This window comes from Daphnia carinata, chromosome 6, assembly GCF_022539665.2.
Source record: "Daphnia carinata strain CSIRO-1 chromosome 6, CSIRO_AGI_Dcar_HiC_V3, whole genome shotgun sequence".
Lineage (NCBI taxonomy): Eukaryota > Metazoa > Arthropoda > Branchiopoda > Diplostraca > Daphniidae > Daphnia > Daphnia carinata.
The window spans coordinates 1,855,683-1,875,036 of NC_081336.1; the positions used below are offsets into that span (position 1 = coordinate 1,855,683).

Genomic DNA, 19,354 nt, shown 5'->3' on the forward strand with positions numbered 1-19,354 from the left:
ATAGCAGAAACTGGTTCCTGAGGGTTTTCTTAGAGTTTTTAAGGCATCTGGGTGAACACAACTTAAGTGGCCAATAATTTGTCTAGTATTCATTATCTGCAGGATTTCCCACAACAACATTTGTTAATCCTTTGATATGCACCAGCAGCCGAGCAAGATTATTTAAATACTCCTCCTTAACCAAATAAAATGCAAAGATTAAATATCACGATTTGCTTCGTGTTATTATATTGACGGCCAATACCACCGTCTTGTAACAATATTTTCAACTGTACCTTATTTCTGGACCTTTGGAAGAAATGAAATTCCATGTCGCTCGCGGATTTGGTGGTGGGATTCCCCGATTGCCGGATCACTGCTCCACTGGAACATGAAAAAAAAGCAACCATTGAGCTAAGATACATTTACGAATTCATTGTTTTGACTTTTACATTTTCGCGATGACGTTTTGGCGAAATCCGGGCGTTTTCCATTCATCTGAAGTGATTGAAAAACAAAATTTGAAATGTATGAATATTGAGGAACCAAAACATTTATAGTATTTCCTTCGTGCTCTCCTTATACTCCCTGCTCCAATCATACCTTGCTGGTTAACAGTTTTTGGTTGAACATTGACTTGTGCTACAGCAACAGCCCCTGTAGATGTTCCCTTGGCTTTTTCTTTGACACCTTGCAAGATAAATTACATGCCTATACCCTCATATACATTAATTTCAAATTTTGGGGTAAACTTCCAAGGAATTTAGTTTAAATACCTGGCTGAGATGGAGATTTTGGTTTGATGTTACCCTGCAGTGCAGCAACATTAACTGCAGGAACAACTTGGGCTCTTTGTCTGAAAGCTTGAAATTGAGCACCTGGCAAGACAAATTACATGACTATAGTAAATTTCTTTTATTGTCTTATTTAAACTGTTTCTTACTAAGTTGTTTTATATGTACTAGCAATCGGGCAAGATGACTCAAATAGTCTTCCTAAAAGAAAAACGAATTCACTGTGTTTACCAATTTTCTATAGTGTTACTGAATATTATTCATCACTAAAGCTTTCGTTAAACAAGTTCAACCTTACTTTGCTTATGGATTTTTCGAAGAAATGATTTTCCATTTCACTGGCTGTTTTTGTTGTTGGATTTCCAGATATCCAGATGGCTCCTTCACTATGGTGCACATACAAAAAAAATTAAACATGGCCTAGTTTTTAAGATTCAATTCTAGCAGATACATTTTTGTGATGACATTTTGGCGAAATCCAGGACTCCTCCAGTCATCTGAAGCCATTTTATAATTATCGTTAGTGAAATCTTTTCTAGTCAACTGTTACATACCATCTTGAACTGAATCATTTGGCTGGCTGTTGGTCTCTGCTACAGATGGGTCAACCACAGGAGAAGCACTTTTGGGTTTTTGTTCACCTTGAAACATTAATTGTCAGTCTAAAAACCATTTCAGTTGTGAGGTGTTTCCAATCTTACTTATTCCTTGTATATGGCTCATCAACCAAAAATGATAATTCAAATAGTCTTCCTACAGAAAAGTGATTAGTTGTCTCGGAAATTGCTTTCACTCAACGTTGATTTAGAGCATTGTCATGAAATTTCCATGACTATCAATAATTACTTTGGTATTCGCTCGTTCGAAGGAATAAAGTTCCATTTCACTTGCAGTTCTGGTTGTGGGATTACCCCATTGTCGTATCGCTTCTTCACTGTAATTTAGGAAAACATGGATTATACAAGTTACGCACCACAATTTTTGTATTAAATGTTGTTAATACATCGTGTTGATAAATTCTTGGCGAAACTTCGGGTTTTTCCAATCGTCAGCTTCGGATGCCATTTTTAAAACTATTAGTTTCTGATTTAGTAGTGTTCCCTAGGAAACCCAAAATAGAAATTCCACGTGCCCTCATTTTGTAGACGATCATAACAAAGACATCTAGTAACAAACTATTCAACTACAAACGCGTAATACTGGAAGGCGCGCGCATTCAAAAAATTGTTTTTGTAAACGTATCTCTAGAGCTGACAAAGTTATAATGAATGTGTATTAAAATCGAAGATAATGTTACTAATTCCAGATCTCAATCAGAAATTGGAACAATATAAAAGAATAATAGGAAAAGTACCGTTTCACATCTCACTTAAACCATTCAGTATTTTTTATGTAAATGCACTGAATCAAATAAAAACTACCGTACACAATCAACGGGTATGTCGAAAATAGTTTCAATATAAACGTAAACTAATTGTTTACGAGACCAGCTGTGTAGTACTTTAATCCTTAGCAGCTGTGTTTGTACCCCATTAGATAAACGTGGCAGTACACGATTATTTGGCTACGTAAAATTTGCGTTTACGGTAGCCAAAAATTACCTCAGACAAAAAGATTACAAAAGAAAGAGCAATGCCCAGTCCCAACAAATAGAAAGCCCCTTGCAAATTATCCAACGAGTAAGCGGCTAGCTTTCTGGATTTGGTAGGGTCTCGTGATGTTTGTTTTTTGGCAAATTGTGACGAAATATGTTCAACAATTCCAGCTTCGACAAGACGATAAATTTCCTTGTCAAAGTATGGCTTCAGCGAAGAACCTTTTTGGAGTCCAAAGGCCGAACGTGTGGGGAATACGCATTCTCTCACTAGGTGTACACGACGACCATCACTAGTCGGAGGGAATAAAGTAGCCGCCTGATAACGGAGGTTTCCCTGGTTCGACATAACAGCCCATGAACCAGTCTCCAGCAATGAAAACATTTGAGTCAGATTGGTAGCTATGGCAAATTGAACGCCAAGTTTACGATGAAGGGGATCGTTTGAGTTCAACAGACTCGTCTTGAAATAATCTCCCCAACTAATTTTTTTCAGAGGACTATCGACGAGTTGCTGAATCGTGTCAATTGGAGCAGGAGTGTAAGGGAAGGTGATGTAAGAAATAAGACCCGACCGATACACAGTTGGAATTACAGTAGCAGCTGCCAATAGCCACCAGATGAGAAACAATCGATTGGCCGGCATACGGATTTCTTGTGGCTGTTGAACAGACAACATGTTGCCTAAAATGAAGAGGAAGCAAACCGTAGTGTCGGAGAAAAATCGATCTTCATTTGCACGCCACGATGACCATTTGGCTAAGAGTCGAAGCGTCGTGACGGCGAAAATACAAACCAATCCAGTTACAGCCCAAATGGCCGGAGAAAAGGGATGGTAGAGTGCAGTCCATTTAGCATAGGGGCGAGGAGCTGGTACAAGAAAACACTCGTAATTATTCCTAAAGGCTCGTGTGAAATCGACGTAGGGCAGCAATCGTTGCTGGATGTGCAGATCTCCGTAAGACACGTCGGCTTCTTTGCGGTGCAAGAAACCTAGTAAGCCCGTGACAGTGACGCTATCCGGTCCATTAAAAACCAAAGTGCCCTAAGCGAATTGAATTTGCTATAACATACAAAAAATCAGGATTGTTATTAATGATGTACCACTTACCCACATTTCGTCGTTAACTGGCAGAATATAGTTGACTTTAAAATTAAGTTTGTCTGCAAGTATGGCGACTATTGATGGTTCAATTCCTGAAGCAATGACTTTGCCACTTTCATTCGTCTTTGCGAAAACGATGGGCGGAAAGTCTAGCGTTGCTATTGTCAAGTATCTGCCCATCAGCATTTTGCGTTCCGCAGACAATTTGTCCTTGCTCAGACTGCTATTTTTCAATACGTAGTCTATTTGAAGCTGGTCACTCACCATCCATTTGTGGATCTCCACGAGACGTTGGCCCCGTTCAATCAACAAATAAAACCTCTCGCTGCGGATATCTTGTAATAGTTTGTCTCCAATCTTAGAAGAATTCGACGACGTCACTAAAATGACGTCTCCGAAATAGTAGTGCTGCTGGATGTGTTCGTAAATAAGCGAAAATGCTTCAATGTTTTGCAACAATACAACGACGTTGTTGCAAATCGTTTCTTTATCCGTAATTTCATCGAAAAGCTGCACTTCACCATGGTGGCTGCGTAGCAATGTCAGTGGGCGGCCATACCGGACGGCCAGTTCGTCGATAATTTCTTCTTGTTCCTCTGTTCTGTCTTCTTCAGAGATGACAACCAGGCCAGAGCACATCCTTCCGACTTCCATTATGAACTCTACCGTTCTGCAGTTCTTGTCATGCATCTGCATCAGTGATCTACCCACTAGAAAAAATAAGAAAAGAAGTATTATTGTTTTGGTTACCATTCTTCTGTATCTGAGAATTGCCTGTGGCTGAAACGCGAAGTAAGCCACCTTATTTATACTTCCGAGTTCCAACTGCATGGTAGACGGCCATTTCGTCAGCTGTTTAGCCTTTGCAATAACATCCATCGATCTCGGGGACAGAAACTTCATTTAAACTAGTGCAGTGCCTATGACAACGTGGTTGCCACACAGGGTGGCCAACCAAGAGGTAATTTGCATCTCTTGCAATGAAAGCGAGATCAGAAGCTCCAGTCATGATACAGCAGATGTAATTAAAGAGAAACCCTTTTGGTAATTCACGTCCATCAATCAGCATCCTTAACGCCAAATCACTAGCGAATCAAGCAGTTACCTTGACATCCCTGACAGCTTCTGGTTTTTGGCTGTCTGCTAAAACTGGTAGAAAACAAATGACTGCTCGAGTATCCATGGCAACTCAGCATATTCTCTTGTCGACATTTAGATCATTAATTTGACTCATTAAAACCGGATTGACACAAACGAAAATGCCATTGGAAGCAAGCTCGTTCTAACTTTAAACCCAGTTCCTTTTAAAAGAGGCCATTGCCGAATGGCATCGAAACGTTAAAAGCCATGCACAAGTTCTTAGATCTGGTGCAATCAGTGGGAAAGAAATTGGCTTAATAGGTTTACGTAAGCCAATCGACGAGCCAACAAAAAAGAAGAATGCCTAGAAAAAAAAATAAATTTACCGATATGCGTCAAGAACGCTGTCACTTTCTAAATGCCGCTGGCAACCTTTTTTCCCAACTTGATGTCGGTCACGCTAGTGCAGTGTGATTTAGCAACCTCCAATGATAAATAAGCTTAATCATAACCCAGTTGGTACAGAAAATATGAAGCGTTTTGTCATTCAAAAATTGAAGTGTGTTAAAAGTTGAAATTCGTGTCAGACGATCAGCAGAATATTATGGCCATTATGTAAAGATGTAAACTATATTGAAATGATGTGTACTTAAATACAGTAAAGGAGCACCTTATCAGCTAACCCGCTGGCTCAAAAATTCAGGTAAAAGCACACGAACTCTCAAAGATGAAGTCAAATCATTCGAGCAAGTCAAATTACGAGAAACCAATGGGCGATGATGAATAGGCAAATGGCACAGTCATGATCATGTTTTTATATTAACAATTTTGCTTTGCAGGTTTTCCGTCGAGTCACAGAGGATCTTTTCGTTTCCTCGTTGAAGACGGACTTGTCCCCTCTATACTGGTGACGTTGGCGAAATCCTTGTTTGGGTATCCGTGCCAAGGACGAATGGGCTGCTAAGGTGACCACCAGAAACTTCAGAAGGACTCTTTGCACGCGCCTCCCTTTTGTCTCTCTTATTTTTGCAAGTAAGAGCAGACTGGTAACTCAAGGCGGTAGCAATCGCCATGAGGATGATGAGCGCGGCCATGACGCCAATAACAGCAGTAATGCCCTTTTGATTTAAGAAATCTCCCATCACTTTAATAGGACTTGGCACCGTCACCAAAAGATCGAATGTCTTCAACGAGCTTTCTCCAGTTTCGCTGATGAAAATACAAGTGTACACGCCGTTATCCGATTGCTCAGCTGATCTGATGGTCAACGTTGATCGCAGTAATGAATCGCTGCCTTGCATGGACACAACATCGACAATTTCGCCGTTGATTTGTTCTCCGTTCTGTATGGGAATAGTGAATTCCAACTATTGTTTTTCCTATTCAATAATAAATTATTGTACCTTAAGCCAGAGCGTGTACGAATTCAACAATTTGCAACTGCAAACGAGGTCTTGATCATCTCCTTCGTGAACAATCCTTGTGAAATGTGATCTCATGATGACAGCTGGAGTAGGAGGAACAACGCGAGCGGAGCTGCGAACCGAATCAACAGTTTCCTTTGTAGAATTCGTTCCCGCCAAATCTTGACCTGTAATCACGCAAATGAATTAGAAATAATAAAAAAAGAATCCAATGGAATTGAAAGTCACTTGCTTGAAACGAACACAATCGACGAGAGAAACTGCACGAGAAGGAGAGCCCGTAGGTACGCCATGGTTTCAATCGACTATTAACCAGGTGTGCTGTTCCCGCTCGACTATATATACATTGCGTTTGGTGCGGGAGGTTAGCGACTCGTCAGTCATAATCACAAACGAAAGGAAACGATGCCGTAATACGTAGCTGGAGGCAAGTCTATAGCAGTAATCTCATTGAGCTTGGTGCATACAATAGAATCGGCGCGTATAGCCAGGCTGTCTTGCGTGACGGCCTTCGCCATCCTCCTTCATGGCTTTCCACTAGATTTCCCTTACGGAACCAAGTCCCGAAAAATCCAGACAAGGCCAGTTATACCGAAGAAAACTGACTCGACAAGGTGAACGTCAGCATATAGGGGAATCCTGTTGTCCTGTTGTACACACTGGTGTAAACGACGCCGGTTCTTTCTGGTTTGTGCTCCGCTCGCTGGTTTTAACTTGCTGTGGTTTGATAGTGAATATACCTGAAAAAGAAAACGATTCCTTGAACCAAATTGAAAAATGTTTTGAGGCATTTTTTTTTCTTTCCACATTTTTTTTTTTGGTCAGCCTTCTTTTTTTTTTCTTTCTCGTTTTCAAAACAAAAAAAAAACTTGAAGGGGCAACTATTTCCGTGGTGATCACTTTGAACAATACCGCACCTTTCGAGAATGTTAATGTGCGCATATGCATTTAAAATACTTGACACCATCTCCGAAACCAAACTATGTTATCCTTGGATTCTCAAGGCATAGCCAAGGACCTGAAAAAAAAAAAAAAATGAAAGGTGCATGAATTCCTAATTAGGTGGGAGAAGGAAATTTCCCTTTTCCCGACTGGTAAGTCAAAACACGCACAGCCATCTTCATTTGGTAAATGGGTTTATCCAATTTAGACATTGATCCAAAAGTGGTACGATGGGTTCTAGTTTGATAATGGTGCGGACCCCCCCAAAAAAGGCAAATCCAAAAGATTTAAGCAAACCGCAACACCAGTGGCCACGCAACAGGGGGAAAACAAATGGCTGGAGTCAACACAGAGACGTCAATTTTGCAGCGATCTGTGACGTGATAGATAAATTCGGGTGAAAGCCGTACCAGGAACGGAAGCTATCGGCACTCATTGGTACAGGATTTTAAAAAACCCAACGTATAAAAAACTTGTAAGAAAAGAAGGTGGTTAAAGTAAAAGGAAATTATCTTAACTTTTGTGTCTTTTAAACGCGACTGAAACAGTTGAAAAAAAAAAATAGAGTTAAAAACACTTTCACTAGTATTGTTTCTAAAATAAAAGAACGTCCTTTGAACCAACCATTTTCAATGCCAACAGGGTTGATTTTGTGCGACCAATTCATGATTTTATCAGGTGCTAAAACATTATCCCAAGTCTTTGGTCTTGGGGCCATAGAAGTTAAGGTCAACCGTCAGTTCAGCGCGCTGGCGTGAATTCTTCGTGGCCTTCTTCCGCTTCCTGTTTGGTATACTTCCATAAGAAAAAGTTCCACAAATGCCCATAAACAAAAACGGTCCATAAAAAAAAAGGAAATGGTATAATTTGTTGATTACGGATCACGAGACACTCGGTAAAAAGTACCTACCCAAACCACCAAGGAAATATGGGTTGCAAATCTAACACTTTATCTCACCCGGTGACCACAGACAGGGCGACAAGATTTTGTATCTTTTTATAAGGTGTGGTGGACACGATTCACGAATTGTTCGATACCCAACAGTCAATGTAAATCATTGTGATACTCTAATCTTAATCTTGTCCTTTGTTTTGTTGCTCCATTTCACCATGAGAACTGAAATGAATAAATCCACAAAACCACAAAGCGGAAGGAAACCTGAAAACTGCGTAGATTCATATGCAAGTACACGGGTTCCTGTCACGCTGCCAGTACCTACAGCTGAAATCAAGCGGAACGGACGAGAGCCAAGTGTCGTGTCGAAGGGCAATCATGACAGACACAGTTCAAGTTAGCAACACGGCTCCTCAAGTGAAAGTTGTACCCGTAGCGGAAGTTTCGATCCTAAAAAATGATAGATCAGCATTGGAAGAAAAGGAAGGCCGTGTTTATGAACAGCTGACGCCTTCCGCACATGGAACCAAGCCCGAAAAATTGGACCACATATCTACGCAGACAATCGTCTGTCACTTATTCAAATTGTTCATTCTATCCATTTTAGTTGGAGCTGTCATCTTTTTGGAGCTCCACTATCGCCAAGAAATCAGGGATTGGCTGGCTGGTGTGATTGCAGGAAGCGTTGTTGTTCTCATTTCGATTTTGCTGGCACTGTTTCAAGCAGTGCGCTGCGTCGTATCTCTTCTCATTCCGACGTTAGGTACGAAATTAGGCAAATCGGGGCTAATTGCCTTATTGATGAGCATGTTGTTAGCTGGACCAGCAGCCAATTTAAATTACAATTTCAAACAGACGACCCAATCGCTGATTTGCTTCGGCGAAGCAGCGTTTAATCAAACTACTGTCGCATCGGAACGCTACAAAGAATCGATGAAAGAAATGACTGGGCAAGTCGGGGATAGTTTGTCCCACTACGTACAATTGGCTGAATCAGTCCAGCAGGCCATTGATGATCTGGATAACACGCTAAAACAGACGTCTGAGTCTTTTAATTCAACTCTTAACAACGTCAAGGTTGAAATGGATCGTTGCCGGACAACAATGGCATCGATCAACGGAGGATGCCAGTCGAAGATGGACAGTTTGAAAGCGGAATGCATTGACGCAATTAAAAATAGCGGTTTGCTTGGACGAAAGAAAAGAGGCTGGTTGTCTGATGTTACTAAAGCTACCGAACGAGCTATCAACGAAGCTAAGAAAATCGGGGCGGATGTAGCGGATAGCATCGACAACATCAAACTGACGGATGTTTGTAATTTGTTTACATCCGATCTGTGCAAGTTTACGGCGGAAATTTGCGGTGAAATTAAGGAGGTAACGTGATCACAACCGCAAAAACATAAAATTTTAAATCGTTCACACCCGACTGAGCGTGAATTTTTTAAAAAATAGGTAGCGACATGGACCTTTTCATCATTGGCTTCAATTCCGCAGAATATCCGGCCACTTATTGGTGAATTAGAAATTGGAGCATCTTACCATCGTCAGATGGAATCCATGTTGAACAACACCAGTAGTTTTGATGAAGTCAAACGGAACGTCACTTCAGAAATTGAATACTTTCTCGATCGGCTATTGGGAATAATGGGAATCCTATCTTCTTACTTCAGCATCATCACGATGGTAATCGTTGTGATTACCTCCTGGCTTTATCACTTCCGTTTTCAGTACAGCCTCGTCTTCGACAACATCTACATTAATAAAGATATTAAAGCTTACGATTCATCACAACAAAATGCATTATTCCCATTAAAAGGGCCAGCAGAGCAAAAGAAATTGATTGATTGTCTTTCGCTAGCATTGTCCCCCTGCGAGAAGAAATCGCTTTTGACTAGTCTACTAGTTTACGGAGTCATCATCTTGTTCACATCAATTTTAATCTTAGCTGACTGGATTTTATATCAGGTGACTGATATAATCCGTCGCAATGGACACACAGCCTTACAAGTGGGCGTGGAATCTGAACATCGATTTAGCGTGCACGGAGGTGGATTCATTTCGACTTTCTTCCGTTTCTTGTTCAAGGAATTCAACCACCAATCGAGCGTGTTCAATCATATTGACACCATTCCTTGCCTGCCGGAACCACTTCAACTTTCACCGAGACATTTAATTCATCCAGCTGTGGTTGTAGCTGCTCTCGGTTTGGTTACCTTATTACAGCCTTACTGCCTCCGTTCACGTCATGTCATCGCGGCCCACTTCTACCCTGAACGACAAAATGAAAGGGTTGTTTACCTGTACAATGAGATGCTTCGTCGAAGACAAGCTAGGATTGCCAATCAGCAGTATCGCATTCCCGGAAGATTGGATGAAAATAAAAAGTTGGCTGAAGCACTGGATCATGGTGGCAAACTGATTAAAGTACTAAGCTGCCTGGGCATGTTTCGACGCTGTTGCCTCTTGTGTGGTTGTCCAGGATCTACGTTTAGAAGCTTGAGTTCCTCGTCTTCTGATAAATTTCAAATATGCAATCGCAATTCTGAATGCTCAGCCTTTTATTGCGGTTCTTGCTGGAGTCAACTTGATAACTGTGCCATTTGCCAACTTCCCGATAATCAGGCACGTGTTCAATAATAATATAGTAATTTTTTTTAGGACAAAGAAAACGCGATTGTTCATTAAACGAATCGGTTTGGTATATAATGCTTCAAGAGAATTCGAATTGTATTCAAAGTTTTTGCATTTTCTTCAGTGCAACAATCTTCTTTAATATTTCCATATCATCGACATTTTCATCGCTGGCACTTGAACCGACGTCAGAATGGCGTCTTTTTTTCTTCTTGTTCTTTTTATCTTTCTTCTTTTTATCTTTTTTCTTTTTGTCCTTCTTGTGTTCTTTCTTTTTCTTGGCCTTGTCGCGTTCTACCCATTCTACTTGACTGCTGGCTTCTTGAAGAGCAGCTAAGTTAACTACTGCCACTTTATTACCGATACTACCGGAAGCTGGTAATCGAGGCCCATAGGCATCATCATCCATTTCTTCTATAATTGGAGGCTTTGCTTGTTCGCGTGTGGCTTTCACTTCTTTGACTTTTTTATCCTCCTCTTCTTTGTTTTCTTCTTCTTCTTCTTCCTCTGAATCGGTGTCAGCGAAAATTGCTTTAAAGACATCCATTGGAGGACGTTCGTATGGCACTTCCTCTGCCACCTCTTCCTTTATTTCTTCAGGTGGGCCTACTTCAGGGACAAGGTCTGGTTCAGCTTTTTCTTGTAATTCACCTCTTTCAGCTTTATCCCATTCGAGTTCCTGCACTTTGTTTTCTGGGCCCTGGACAGGTCCCGATGGAACATTTTCATAGCCTGATGACATAAATGAAGGGCCTGCTTGTGGAACTACGTTCAACACATCGAAAATGGAAAACTTTGATCCAGACGTGCCTTTGGCAACAAACTTTGCTGAATCTTGAGCATCTCCGGCACTAAATAACAAGAGATTATACAACAATAAAAAGGTAAGGATGCGAAACGAGTTCCTGAGGGGAAGGAGAGAAAAATAAATACCTTGGAAAGGGATTTGGAACATTAAAGCGAATGCACAGCAAACGGTCGGGCTTCCATTGACTTTGCTTTCGAGTAAGTTGTCCAAAAAGCTTTCGGAGGGCTGCCTGCTTAGCTGGATCTTTTACGACCGGGATCTTTTTGGGTTGAGGAGTTTCTTGCGGTAGAAAAGATTCAATCTGGGCTACTAGTCCACCTTGAATGTTTTCCTCGACGTGACCGCCTGAAGTGAAACGATTTTGCATGGTCGCTGTCAGCGGTCGATAGAGCGTCAACGACCTATCAAACTCGACCTAAATTTGAAAAACTAGACACGGATTGCGTCAGACATGCAATTATATCATTAGAATACCTCTTCACGTTCACGCTCCCAAGCCGTCATGTTTTCAGGCTGAAGTAAATGGAATTCTGCAAGCCTGTTATTCTTGGAAAGAATACAGAAAGCCTCAAACCTATATTGCTTGTCTAGATCTCTTGCAAACGGCTGGAAAGACGAAATTGTTCGCGAACTTTCAACGAATGCCTTTAACTTTGCAACTTTTGCTTCTCTGTCAGGGTCAACGGCTATAGGCTTTTCCAGTTTAATTTTTTGCTCTTTATCTTGTACAGTTTGACCCGATTTCTCTTGCTGAGCAGCGATGTTCTTCTTAATTTGAATCAAAGCTTGAGCAACGACTTCCGCAGGAGTCAGCGGGGTCGAAACGGTTTCTAGTGGTCCAGGTGCTTGTGGAGTCTCGGGTGGCATGCTCAAGACTTCATTAAGAATCGCGGCTCTCTGATTGGCGTTGAGATCATGCCGACCCAATCCACTTAATTCAGCTTGGGTCATAGGTTTCACGTCGAATCGTGAGTGTTGACTACGATGAATGGGTACAAAATCCTTGGGAATAACCGGAGGAGGGTAACGTTTGAAAATGGGTTCATTTTGTTTTGCACGAACGAAACCGTCTAAGACATCAGAGCATGGTAAGGCCAACATGTTAGAGCCTTTCTTTTTGGATTTCGCACCACCCAATTCAAAGTCATATTGACTCATGTCATCTTTGCTGTAAATATCCTCATCTTCGTTTTCAAACGCTCCAACTCCAAAGGCCTGTCCGGCTATCTGAAGTTTCTTTTTCCGATCAGTCAATTTTAAGGTAGGTTCAAAAAGCACAAACCCACTTTTGGGAGCTGAAGATGACGTAATATGATGCGGCATTAATCCCGTATAGCCGAGACCAAACAAGTTGGTTTTCGGTTTGACAACAAACGCAGGTACGTCGTCTGGGGCATATAACTGATCGTCGGACTCGTCACCGGTTTCTTCTCCATCGCTAGTCTGCTGCCTGATTTCTCTTTGTTGCAATCCAGAAGGCAAATCACAACCATATTTTTTTGTCTCTTCATATTTTTTTCTTCTTTCCCGTTTGGCTTTCTTTGTCAATCTTTCTCCTACACCTTGGTTTGGTTTCCATCCCATGGATCGTAAAAGCTTAATTCCAATTGTTTCTTTAACTGGATGAAGTAAATTATGTAATGCTGGTAAACCTAATCAAAGAAGACAAATTTTGAGTTTTATTTGGCCTGAAATGTATAGAGGATTAAATATTACCAGGAATTGCTCCAGTAGCTGCAAAAACAGGCCTTAGTCGTTTTCGAGACACATGGCCTTCTCCATAGTCATCTTTTGCTCGGAGGACTTGTGGAGCAATACCAAAAGCCCCAAGATCTTCTTGATCCATGAAATCTTCCTGCTTCTGTTCTTTTTTTTGTCTGTCAGTTCTGGAAGACTTGAATTCAGCTGGCCTCCAGCCTTCTTTAGTATCAGCGGTGTTGTAGTAGCCAGCTGAAAACCCTCCAGTAAATGCTCCATGGAACCTTCTTCGCCCATTCTCATCCCTCACCTCTTGGTCTTCAATTCGGATAGGTTTCTTTCCCGCTATGTCCTCTAGTTTGTGTAATGAAATAAATCAAGCGAATTACGTACATGAAGCATTGCATAAACAGGGCCGTGTGCCATTCACATTAGGTGCATACCTTCTTCAAGAGGTTCCAGAGGAGTACCATAATTGACGTAAGATTCTGGCTCTTTTTTCCTACTATCCATTACCTTACTTCACCAAATGAACAAGTCTACACAATAAAATACAGCTCAAAATGCAAATTTTTTTTTAAAACATCATTGCCATGCTGAAAAGAGAAACTTCCGTCTGCTTGCGGAATAGCGCCACCTGTCATGCAATGGTGGGAACAAGCCTGTTGAATTTCGAAAATATTTTTTCGCCTTCAAAAACTACCAGAAAAAGAAGACAACGCGAAATTCACTAGTGAGCAAAGTCTCGGCAAACAAACAAAGTCAAAAGATGTAGGATAAAATGAAAAAGTAGTAACCAGGTGTTCTAGGCTAAAGCAGAACAGACGAAATGTAACGGAATTCTCCGAATTCGGCTGTATGGCCACAAACACAAAGTAAGTAAAAGGAAGTTTTTGGTAGAATGAATACAAAATAATGTAAACGAAAGATCTGAGTCAACAAGTGTCTGTCTATTGCAAAAGAAGAACATAAATAACAAAAAATTGCAGTCATTGACAGCTAGAATGAAAGATAAAGTTAAATCACATGGTCAAATGAACGTGGAATGATCCAGCCATACGCACATTTCACTTCAGCAACGTCGTTCAAGTCAGGCAAAATTCTGAAGATTTTCGATGTAAATTTCAATTCTTAATAACCCTGAGCCTTGTTATCTTCAGGTTGGTTGGCGTAGAATCCCCAAGGAGCGAAGCCATCGTAACCTTTGCCTCCCTCTTTGGTGGGACCACGGTAGACCTGAATCTTAGCACGACCGTTGGCGGTACCGGCACCTTTGTAGGAAGGAGCGGAGTATGCAGGAGGAGAGTAAGCAGGTGCTGATGCGGCTTTGTAAGGAGTCTCGTAAGTCTGTGGGTAGGCAGCAGCCATGGAGACAACGACAGCCAAGAGGACGAACTGCAAAGAATCACCGTATGGTATAACAGACAAATCGTGCAACATGGAATAGTAAGAAATAGACTACTGTTTAGACATAGCTAGTTAACTTTACCATTTTCAGGGAAGACATGATGATTGTTGTTGTTGTTGTTGTTGTTGTTGTCGTCGGATGAGGACTGGTGATTTTAGAACCTGGCCGGATGGCTTTTATACCCAGCGAGTTATGCTAGAACAGTGGGGAGGAAAATTACGATGATGACTTCAACTCATAATGCTCCCTCAAGCCTTTCTCCCGCCTCCCCGTTTCTGACCGCATGCATCGTCGTTCGCCGTTTTTCGTAGCCGCGGGATGGAGGTGCCCTCACTGCTAGGTTTTATTGCTTCTCCACCAAAGTATACCAATGTTCTTATGGTAGTTCATTTTTTCGCGAATTTTACCCTGAGGTTGGTTTAATTTGATAATTATTATGTCTGGAAGACTTTATCCATTTCCCATTAATTTCATGATTTATTGCAGAGGGTACGACATGGTATTACGGTACAAAAGGAAGCAGCATGGTTCAGAATCCAGGTTACTTGAAATGGAGGTCCACGGTACTCAATTTGGGATGTTGTTCATTAAATGTCGATTTGGGTTTCGTGCATGGCGTCGACCGAATTTCCACTACAGTTCAGCAGACAATCTAAACATTAAGAACTCCACACTTGCACCAACATTTCAAGATAAGAGTTGATTGAGAGAGACGTTACTTGACCCCAAGTAAGACTTTAAAATTACCTTTGAAACGGTTGTTAAATCATGAAATTAAACTGTTTAAATTAACATGTCTATACAATTTAAAGAGCTTATCGATATTGGTGCATGAAAAAACCAATATCAACTATTAATGGATTGGTTTAATGTTCATTGATTGTTAACGTAATACAGTGCAAAATGGAACACTTTGTCAATTCTTTTCTCAATTTATTAGAGTGCGTCAAATATGTACAATGCATCAAAAGTTTCAACCAAACATGTCCATTAAGCAGGACGAAGTTATAAGAAGAGACTCGAGTCGTTTATTTTGGCAATTATAAATGACAACCAATTCAAACAGTTCTAGGTTACCTACCCGTAACATGGAAATTTTTCTCGTAAATGTGAACATAATAAAACCGGTCGGGCATGCGACCATGGGAGCGAAAACAATAATTTTAAGGAAAATAATTCATAGAACGAAAGCATCCTTCAGTTTTTAATTGGTGCCGCTCTTTTGGCCAACACAGTGACTAAAGGCGACTTCAAATGAGGAATAGTGCTGATGTTGTACAACTTGGAGCAAGCGTACTTTTTGCGAACAGCCTGCAAACACCAAAGTTAGGCAAATGCAAGGACACCTGTTGCACACAAGTTACCTGGAATTTACTGACGTCTGCGGCAGCGATCAGGCCACACAGCTTCTCCATAAGGGGTTCTAAACTCTCATAGGTGTACCCAGAATAGTATACCATGGAGTGGTTCCACAATTCGGTGCTTTCCGTATCATTCTCGTCAAGGATGCTGGGGAAAAAAGAAATAAAGCTACATGCTTAGTAAATAACTAATTCCAAGTTACCGAAGAGAGAGACAAAGAGCAGCAGCAGCGAGCTGGGAAGGCAAGTAATGGCAGAAAGAATACTCTGGCAAAGTCAGTTCCATGAGATATTTAGAAAGAGTATGATGCAAAACATCGACCTGTTTACAAAATATACTTTTAGCACGGCCGAGTAAATTTAATGCACAACAAAATCACCTGATCCAAGATCTGTGAGGCGGCCTGTGTGTTGCGGCGCAAGAAATGAAGAGGAAGCGGACGGCCCATACGGAAATCCAATTTCTGTAACATACGACACTCCATGGCAAGCACATCCTTGGCGGTATACGCTTTATCGGACATGTAGACAAAATCGTTTATTTCAGGGGCCCAGGTCTCTTCAAACTTGGCCGCAATCAACATGGCAGTCAGGCCAACAAGCTGCAGTTCGCGACGATTGATAGTAGAATCAACCTGACGAAACAAGAACATCTCCACAATTAATCAGAAATTAGCTAGATAAACAAAACACACACCTGTAGAAAAGAGTCCATCACAGAAATGCTCAGGTACAAAGTTTCTTGAAGCATCTTGAAACGCCCGTGAACATCAACAAGCCAATCGACCAAAATCGTGCGCATAGTTGGCCGGATCATGTAGCCATCACTATCCATGTACTGCGCGCCAATCAAATAAGATTTCTAAACATAGAACAAAACTGTAAGTACTTCCACCAGGGCTGTGCTAAAGAACCACCACCTCCAGCTGACGCAGGTATGAATAAATATCCTTGGCATAATAGGAAACCAGCTGTGGGTTATCCCTTTCAAGATCAATATCTTCAATTGGCAGCTGCTTAGTGGAATAAGCCTCAGGTTCAACCTTTTTGGTGCACAATACAGCTTTGGGGGCTGCAGTAGGAACAATTTTCTTGACACTAGAGCAAGATAATTAGCAAGGATGATAACACAGGTCAACAACACAACCTACTTTGTGCTCTGCAGAGGCTTCCTGGAGGCAATGCCCATGGCTGGCTTCTTCATCTTTTCTTCGGCCTGTTCATTCTTAACTTGATTGGTCGACACTGCAGTGGCCTTTGTTAGATCACCCAGGACAGCTCTGGGGCGCAGACTAGGACCTTGCACTTTCTGAGCCACAACACCAACTGTGGATTTTGTGGTCTTCATCATGTTTCGGTTCTCCAGCATCTAAACAACCAGATACACTAAGACTGATTCCATTTCAATTAAATTTGGGATTAACCATGTTTGAAGGTGCAGCATCCAATCGAAGGCGGGGCATTTTGAACAATAAAAAATAATGATCAAATGTTCAAGGCGTAAAAACAACTCGGTGATAAGTGTCGATATGAGGATAAAATCAATGCGAGAAAACTCGAAAAGTTGATAAATTAAAAGCTTGGAGCAGCTAAAAAAGAAACAATATTATTAAAATCATGTTAAACATAAGCAACATTTAAAATCCAAAGAAATTTTGCAAATACACAAGTTACCTTGCACGCAGCGGAGCGTCGAATGATGAGAACCGTTGGGAAACAAGTGTATTTAAAAGTTTTGAATATGCGATGTTGCCATTAGGTAGCAATTGCTAAATTCATGTACCAAGGAGGCTAGGATGTTAACCCCTTTAGGCAGGCGGGCTAATAGCTGCTACCAGCCTTTTGCTTTGTTTGATGTGGTTGAAAAAAAAAAGTAAAAAATACTTAATTGAACATGTGCACAGATATTCTCCATTTAATTAGAAAAATTCATCTAAGTAATGACATATAAACACCTACGAATTTTTTTACCGAAATTAAGTTTTTGTGACTGTTGGATGCATTGAGTTAAATTGATGTAATTGATTAAATATGCACATCAAGTTAAATAGGTTTAGGTACAAATGCGATTAGGGGCAAATCATGCGGAAATAATCGAAACATAGAAATACTGCCTAGAGGTAATTTTATCTCAGTTTAAGGGGGACACTTGAAAATCTATGGTAGATACATAAAGTGACAACAAAGGGTAAGCATAAAAGTTAATTGGAATCATTTTTAGGGACAGGGTTAGAAAGAAAATTCCCGTTGGCAACGCCGTTGTTACTGTAGTTCAGGCGCTAAAATTTCACAAGGCCAAGGACATAAATGCAGAAGCATTTAAACGGAAATGCATTATCTCAAAATCAGGCGCCAAATATTTAAAACGCCAAATTTCCACAATTGACTTGAACTATTAGCTGACACGCCTTGAACACTAAGCAAATTCATAACATTTAAATTTTTTGAAAAAAAAAAAAAAATCTAGGAATTAAATTCCAGGACGTTTAACTTTAACATTGAGACGGGCCATTTTCTGTTCGAGGGTGAAAGTACTTCTGTCTTTAAAAATCAGGTCAGCAGCTTGTGTGCTCCGTTCCGCGTGTCATCTCAACACAAAGTGAAAGGCAGGTCATCGAAGGTTTGCACAGAACATTCGACTTCTTCCAACCTTATAAATAAGACTCGATGGATGAAAACCGACCTATTACAAGCAGGTCATCGTTGCTCGGAAGATCTCTCCGTCCTCCACATCAATGAAGCTCTCTCTCCTAGTAAGTTACATCCATCCACAACTTGAATTGAAATCTTTCTATTTTTTTTTTTAAATTCATAATCACCATTTTTTAGGTAATTGCAGTTTCTGTTGTGATGAATTTAGCCATGGCCAGGCAACTAAGTCCATCGCGTGGACGAGTAAAATGGCCCGGCATCCGGCTAGGTGAAGCGATCGTTTCTCCGGATATTTTCCCAGAGCCCATTGACGTCGACGATATGACGGAAGAGAATTTATTAAGAGCGTTAGTTATCCCAACAGACGGTAGTGGCGGTGCACCTCTCGAAGAATCTGAAAGGTTCGATACAAGAGCCAACCGGAACGCTTCTTATCACTTCCGGAGTGACGTCAGAGACGGAATTAAAGGCGGGCAATTACATCGTGAAGAAACACGTCGAGGGGCACAGGTTTGTTTGTTTTCGAATAGATTTTTGTTGTCTCGAACGTGTGATTCTTGATCTTTGAAAAAAAAGGTCAACGGATCCTATTCGTATAGCGACGGCTTCGTCTTGCGAACTGTCGAGTACCAGGCGGATGAAAACGGATACCGAGTCATCAAGTGAGTAGAGATAAACAATTTCTTCTATTATGAATTTCGCTATTTGGTTCACTAATTTTAGGGAAACGATGAGGCGTATTGGTAATGGACCGAAAGAAAACACTGCCGGAATCGCTAACGTTCAGACTGAGGCTCACGGACGGAAGAATCGTTACACAATCAGAGGGACCAACCTGACTGCACCATCCATTAGCGTAGCCGAAACTGCTCGAATCATATCCAAGAGGCTTTAGAGAATTGAATTGATTTTTTTTTGAATTTTTATTTTTTTTGAATTTTTTTTTCCAATGACGAAATCATATTACAAAATAAACAAAT

General features: G+C 41.0%; 5 protein-coding genes across 5 annotated transcripts; 1 reads left to right on the forward strand and 4 right to left on the reverse strand.

The window, feature by feature from the left end:
• Positions 1–37: 37 nt before the first annotated feature.
• On the reverse strand, positions 38–1,919 carry LOC130690266 (mediator of RNA polymerase II transcription subunit 15-like). The gene is made up of 12 exons (XM_057513274.2): positions 1,777–1,919; positions 1,620–1,707; positions 1,475–1,526; positions 1,328–1,414; positions 1,225–1,270; positions 1,072–1,159; positions 923–974; positions 756–857; positions 583–669; positions 432–477; positions 276–363; positions 38–175 (listed from the first exon to the last, which is right to left on the reverse strand). Exons 1-12 carry the CDS (start codon positions 1,836–1,838, stop codon positions 83–85), a joined length of 891 nt encoding a protein of 296 aa, XP_057369257.1. The 5' UTR covers positions 1,839–1,919; the 3' UTR covers positions 38–82.
• Positions 1,920–2,134: 215 nt separating this feature from the next.
• On the reverse strand, positions 2,135–4,806 carry LOC130690262 (glutamate receptor ionotropic, delta-1-like). Its single transcript, XM_057513266.2, has 3 exons — positions 4,274–4,806; positions 3,479–4,182; positions 2,135–3,412 (listed from the first exon to the last, which is right to left on the reverse strand). Exons 2-3 carry the CDS (start codon positions 4,166–4,168, stop codon positions 2,330–2,332), a joined length of 1,773 nt encoding a protein of 590 aa, XP_057369249.1. The 5' UTR covers positions 4,169–4,182; positions 4,274–4,806; the 3' UTR covers positions 2,135–2,329.
• A 357-nt stretch (positions 4,807–5,163) lies between these two features.
• LOC130690273 (uncharacterized) lies at positions 5,164–6,681 on the reverse strand. The gene is made up of 4 exons (XM_057513280.2): positions 6,444–6,681; positions 6,209–6,311; positions 5,956–6,143; positions 5,164–5,895 (listed from the first exon to the last, which is right to left on the reverse strand). Exons 2-4 carry the CDS (start codon positions 6,267–6,269, stop codon positions 5,452–5,454), a joined length of 693 nt encoding a protein of 230 aa, XP_057369263.1. The 5' UTR covers positions 6,270–6,311; positions 6,444–6,681; the 3' UTR covers positions 5,164–5,451.
• Positions 6,682–8,772: 2,091 nt separating this feature from the next.
• On the reverse strand, positions 8,773–17,523 carry LOC130690278 (G patch domain-containing protein 1-like). Its single transcript, XM_059495911.1, is given in 18 exon segments — positions 8,773–9,210; positions 9,213–9,242; positions 9,482–9,555; positions 9,822–9,891; positions 10,578–11,298; positions 11,381–11,670; positions 11,730–12,907; positions 12,972–13,307; positions 14,093–14,348; positions 14,443–14,556; positions 15,726–15,870; positions 15,926–16,044; positions 16,103–16,357; positions 16,420–16,584; positions 16,643–16,820; positions 16,874–17,091; positions 17,147–17,311; positions 17,397–17,523. Coding segments are annotated over 17 exon segments (4,611 nt in total). The 5' UTR covers positions 17,186–17,311; positions 17,397–17,523; the 3' UTR covers positions 8,773–8,787.
• An 854-nt stretch (positions 17,524–18,377) lies between these two features.
• On the forward strand, positions 18,378–19,343 carry LOC130690275 (uncharacterized). Its single transcript, XM_057513284.2, has 4 exons — positions 18,378–18,475; positions 18,552–18,884; positions 18,951–19,036; positions 19,098–19,343. The coding sequence occupies exons 1-4, from the start codon at positions 18,458–18,460 to the stop codon at positions 19,267–19,269; spliced, it is 609 nt and encodes a 202-aa protein (XP_057369267.1). The 5' UTR covers positions 18,378–18,457; the 3' UTR covers positions 19,270–19,343.
• Positions 19,344–19,354: the final 11 nt, after the last annotated feature.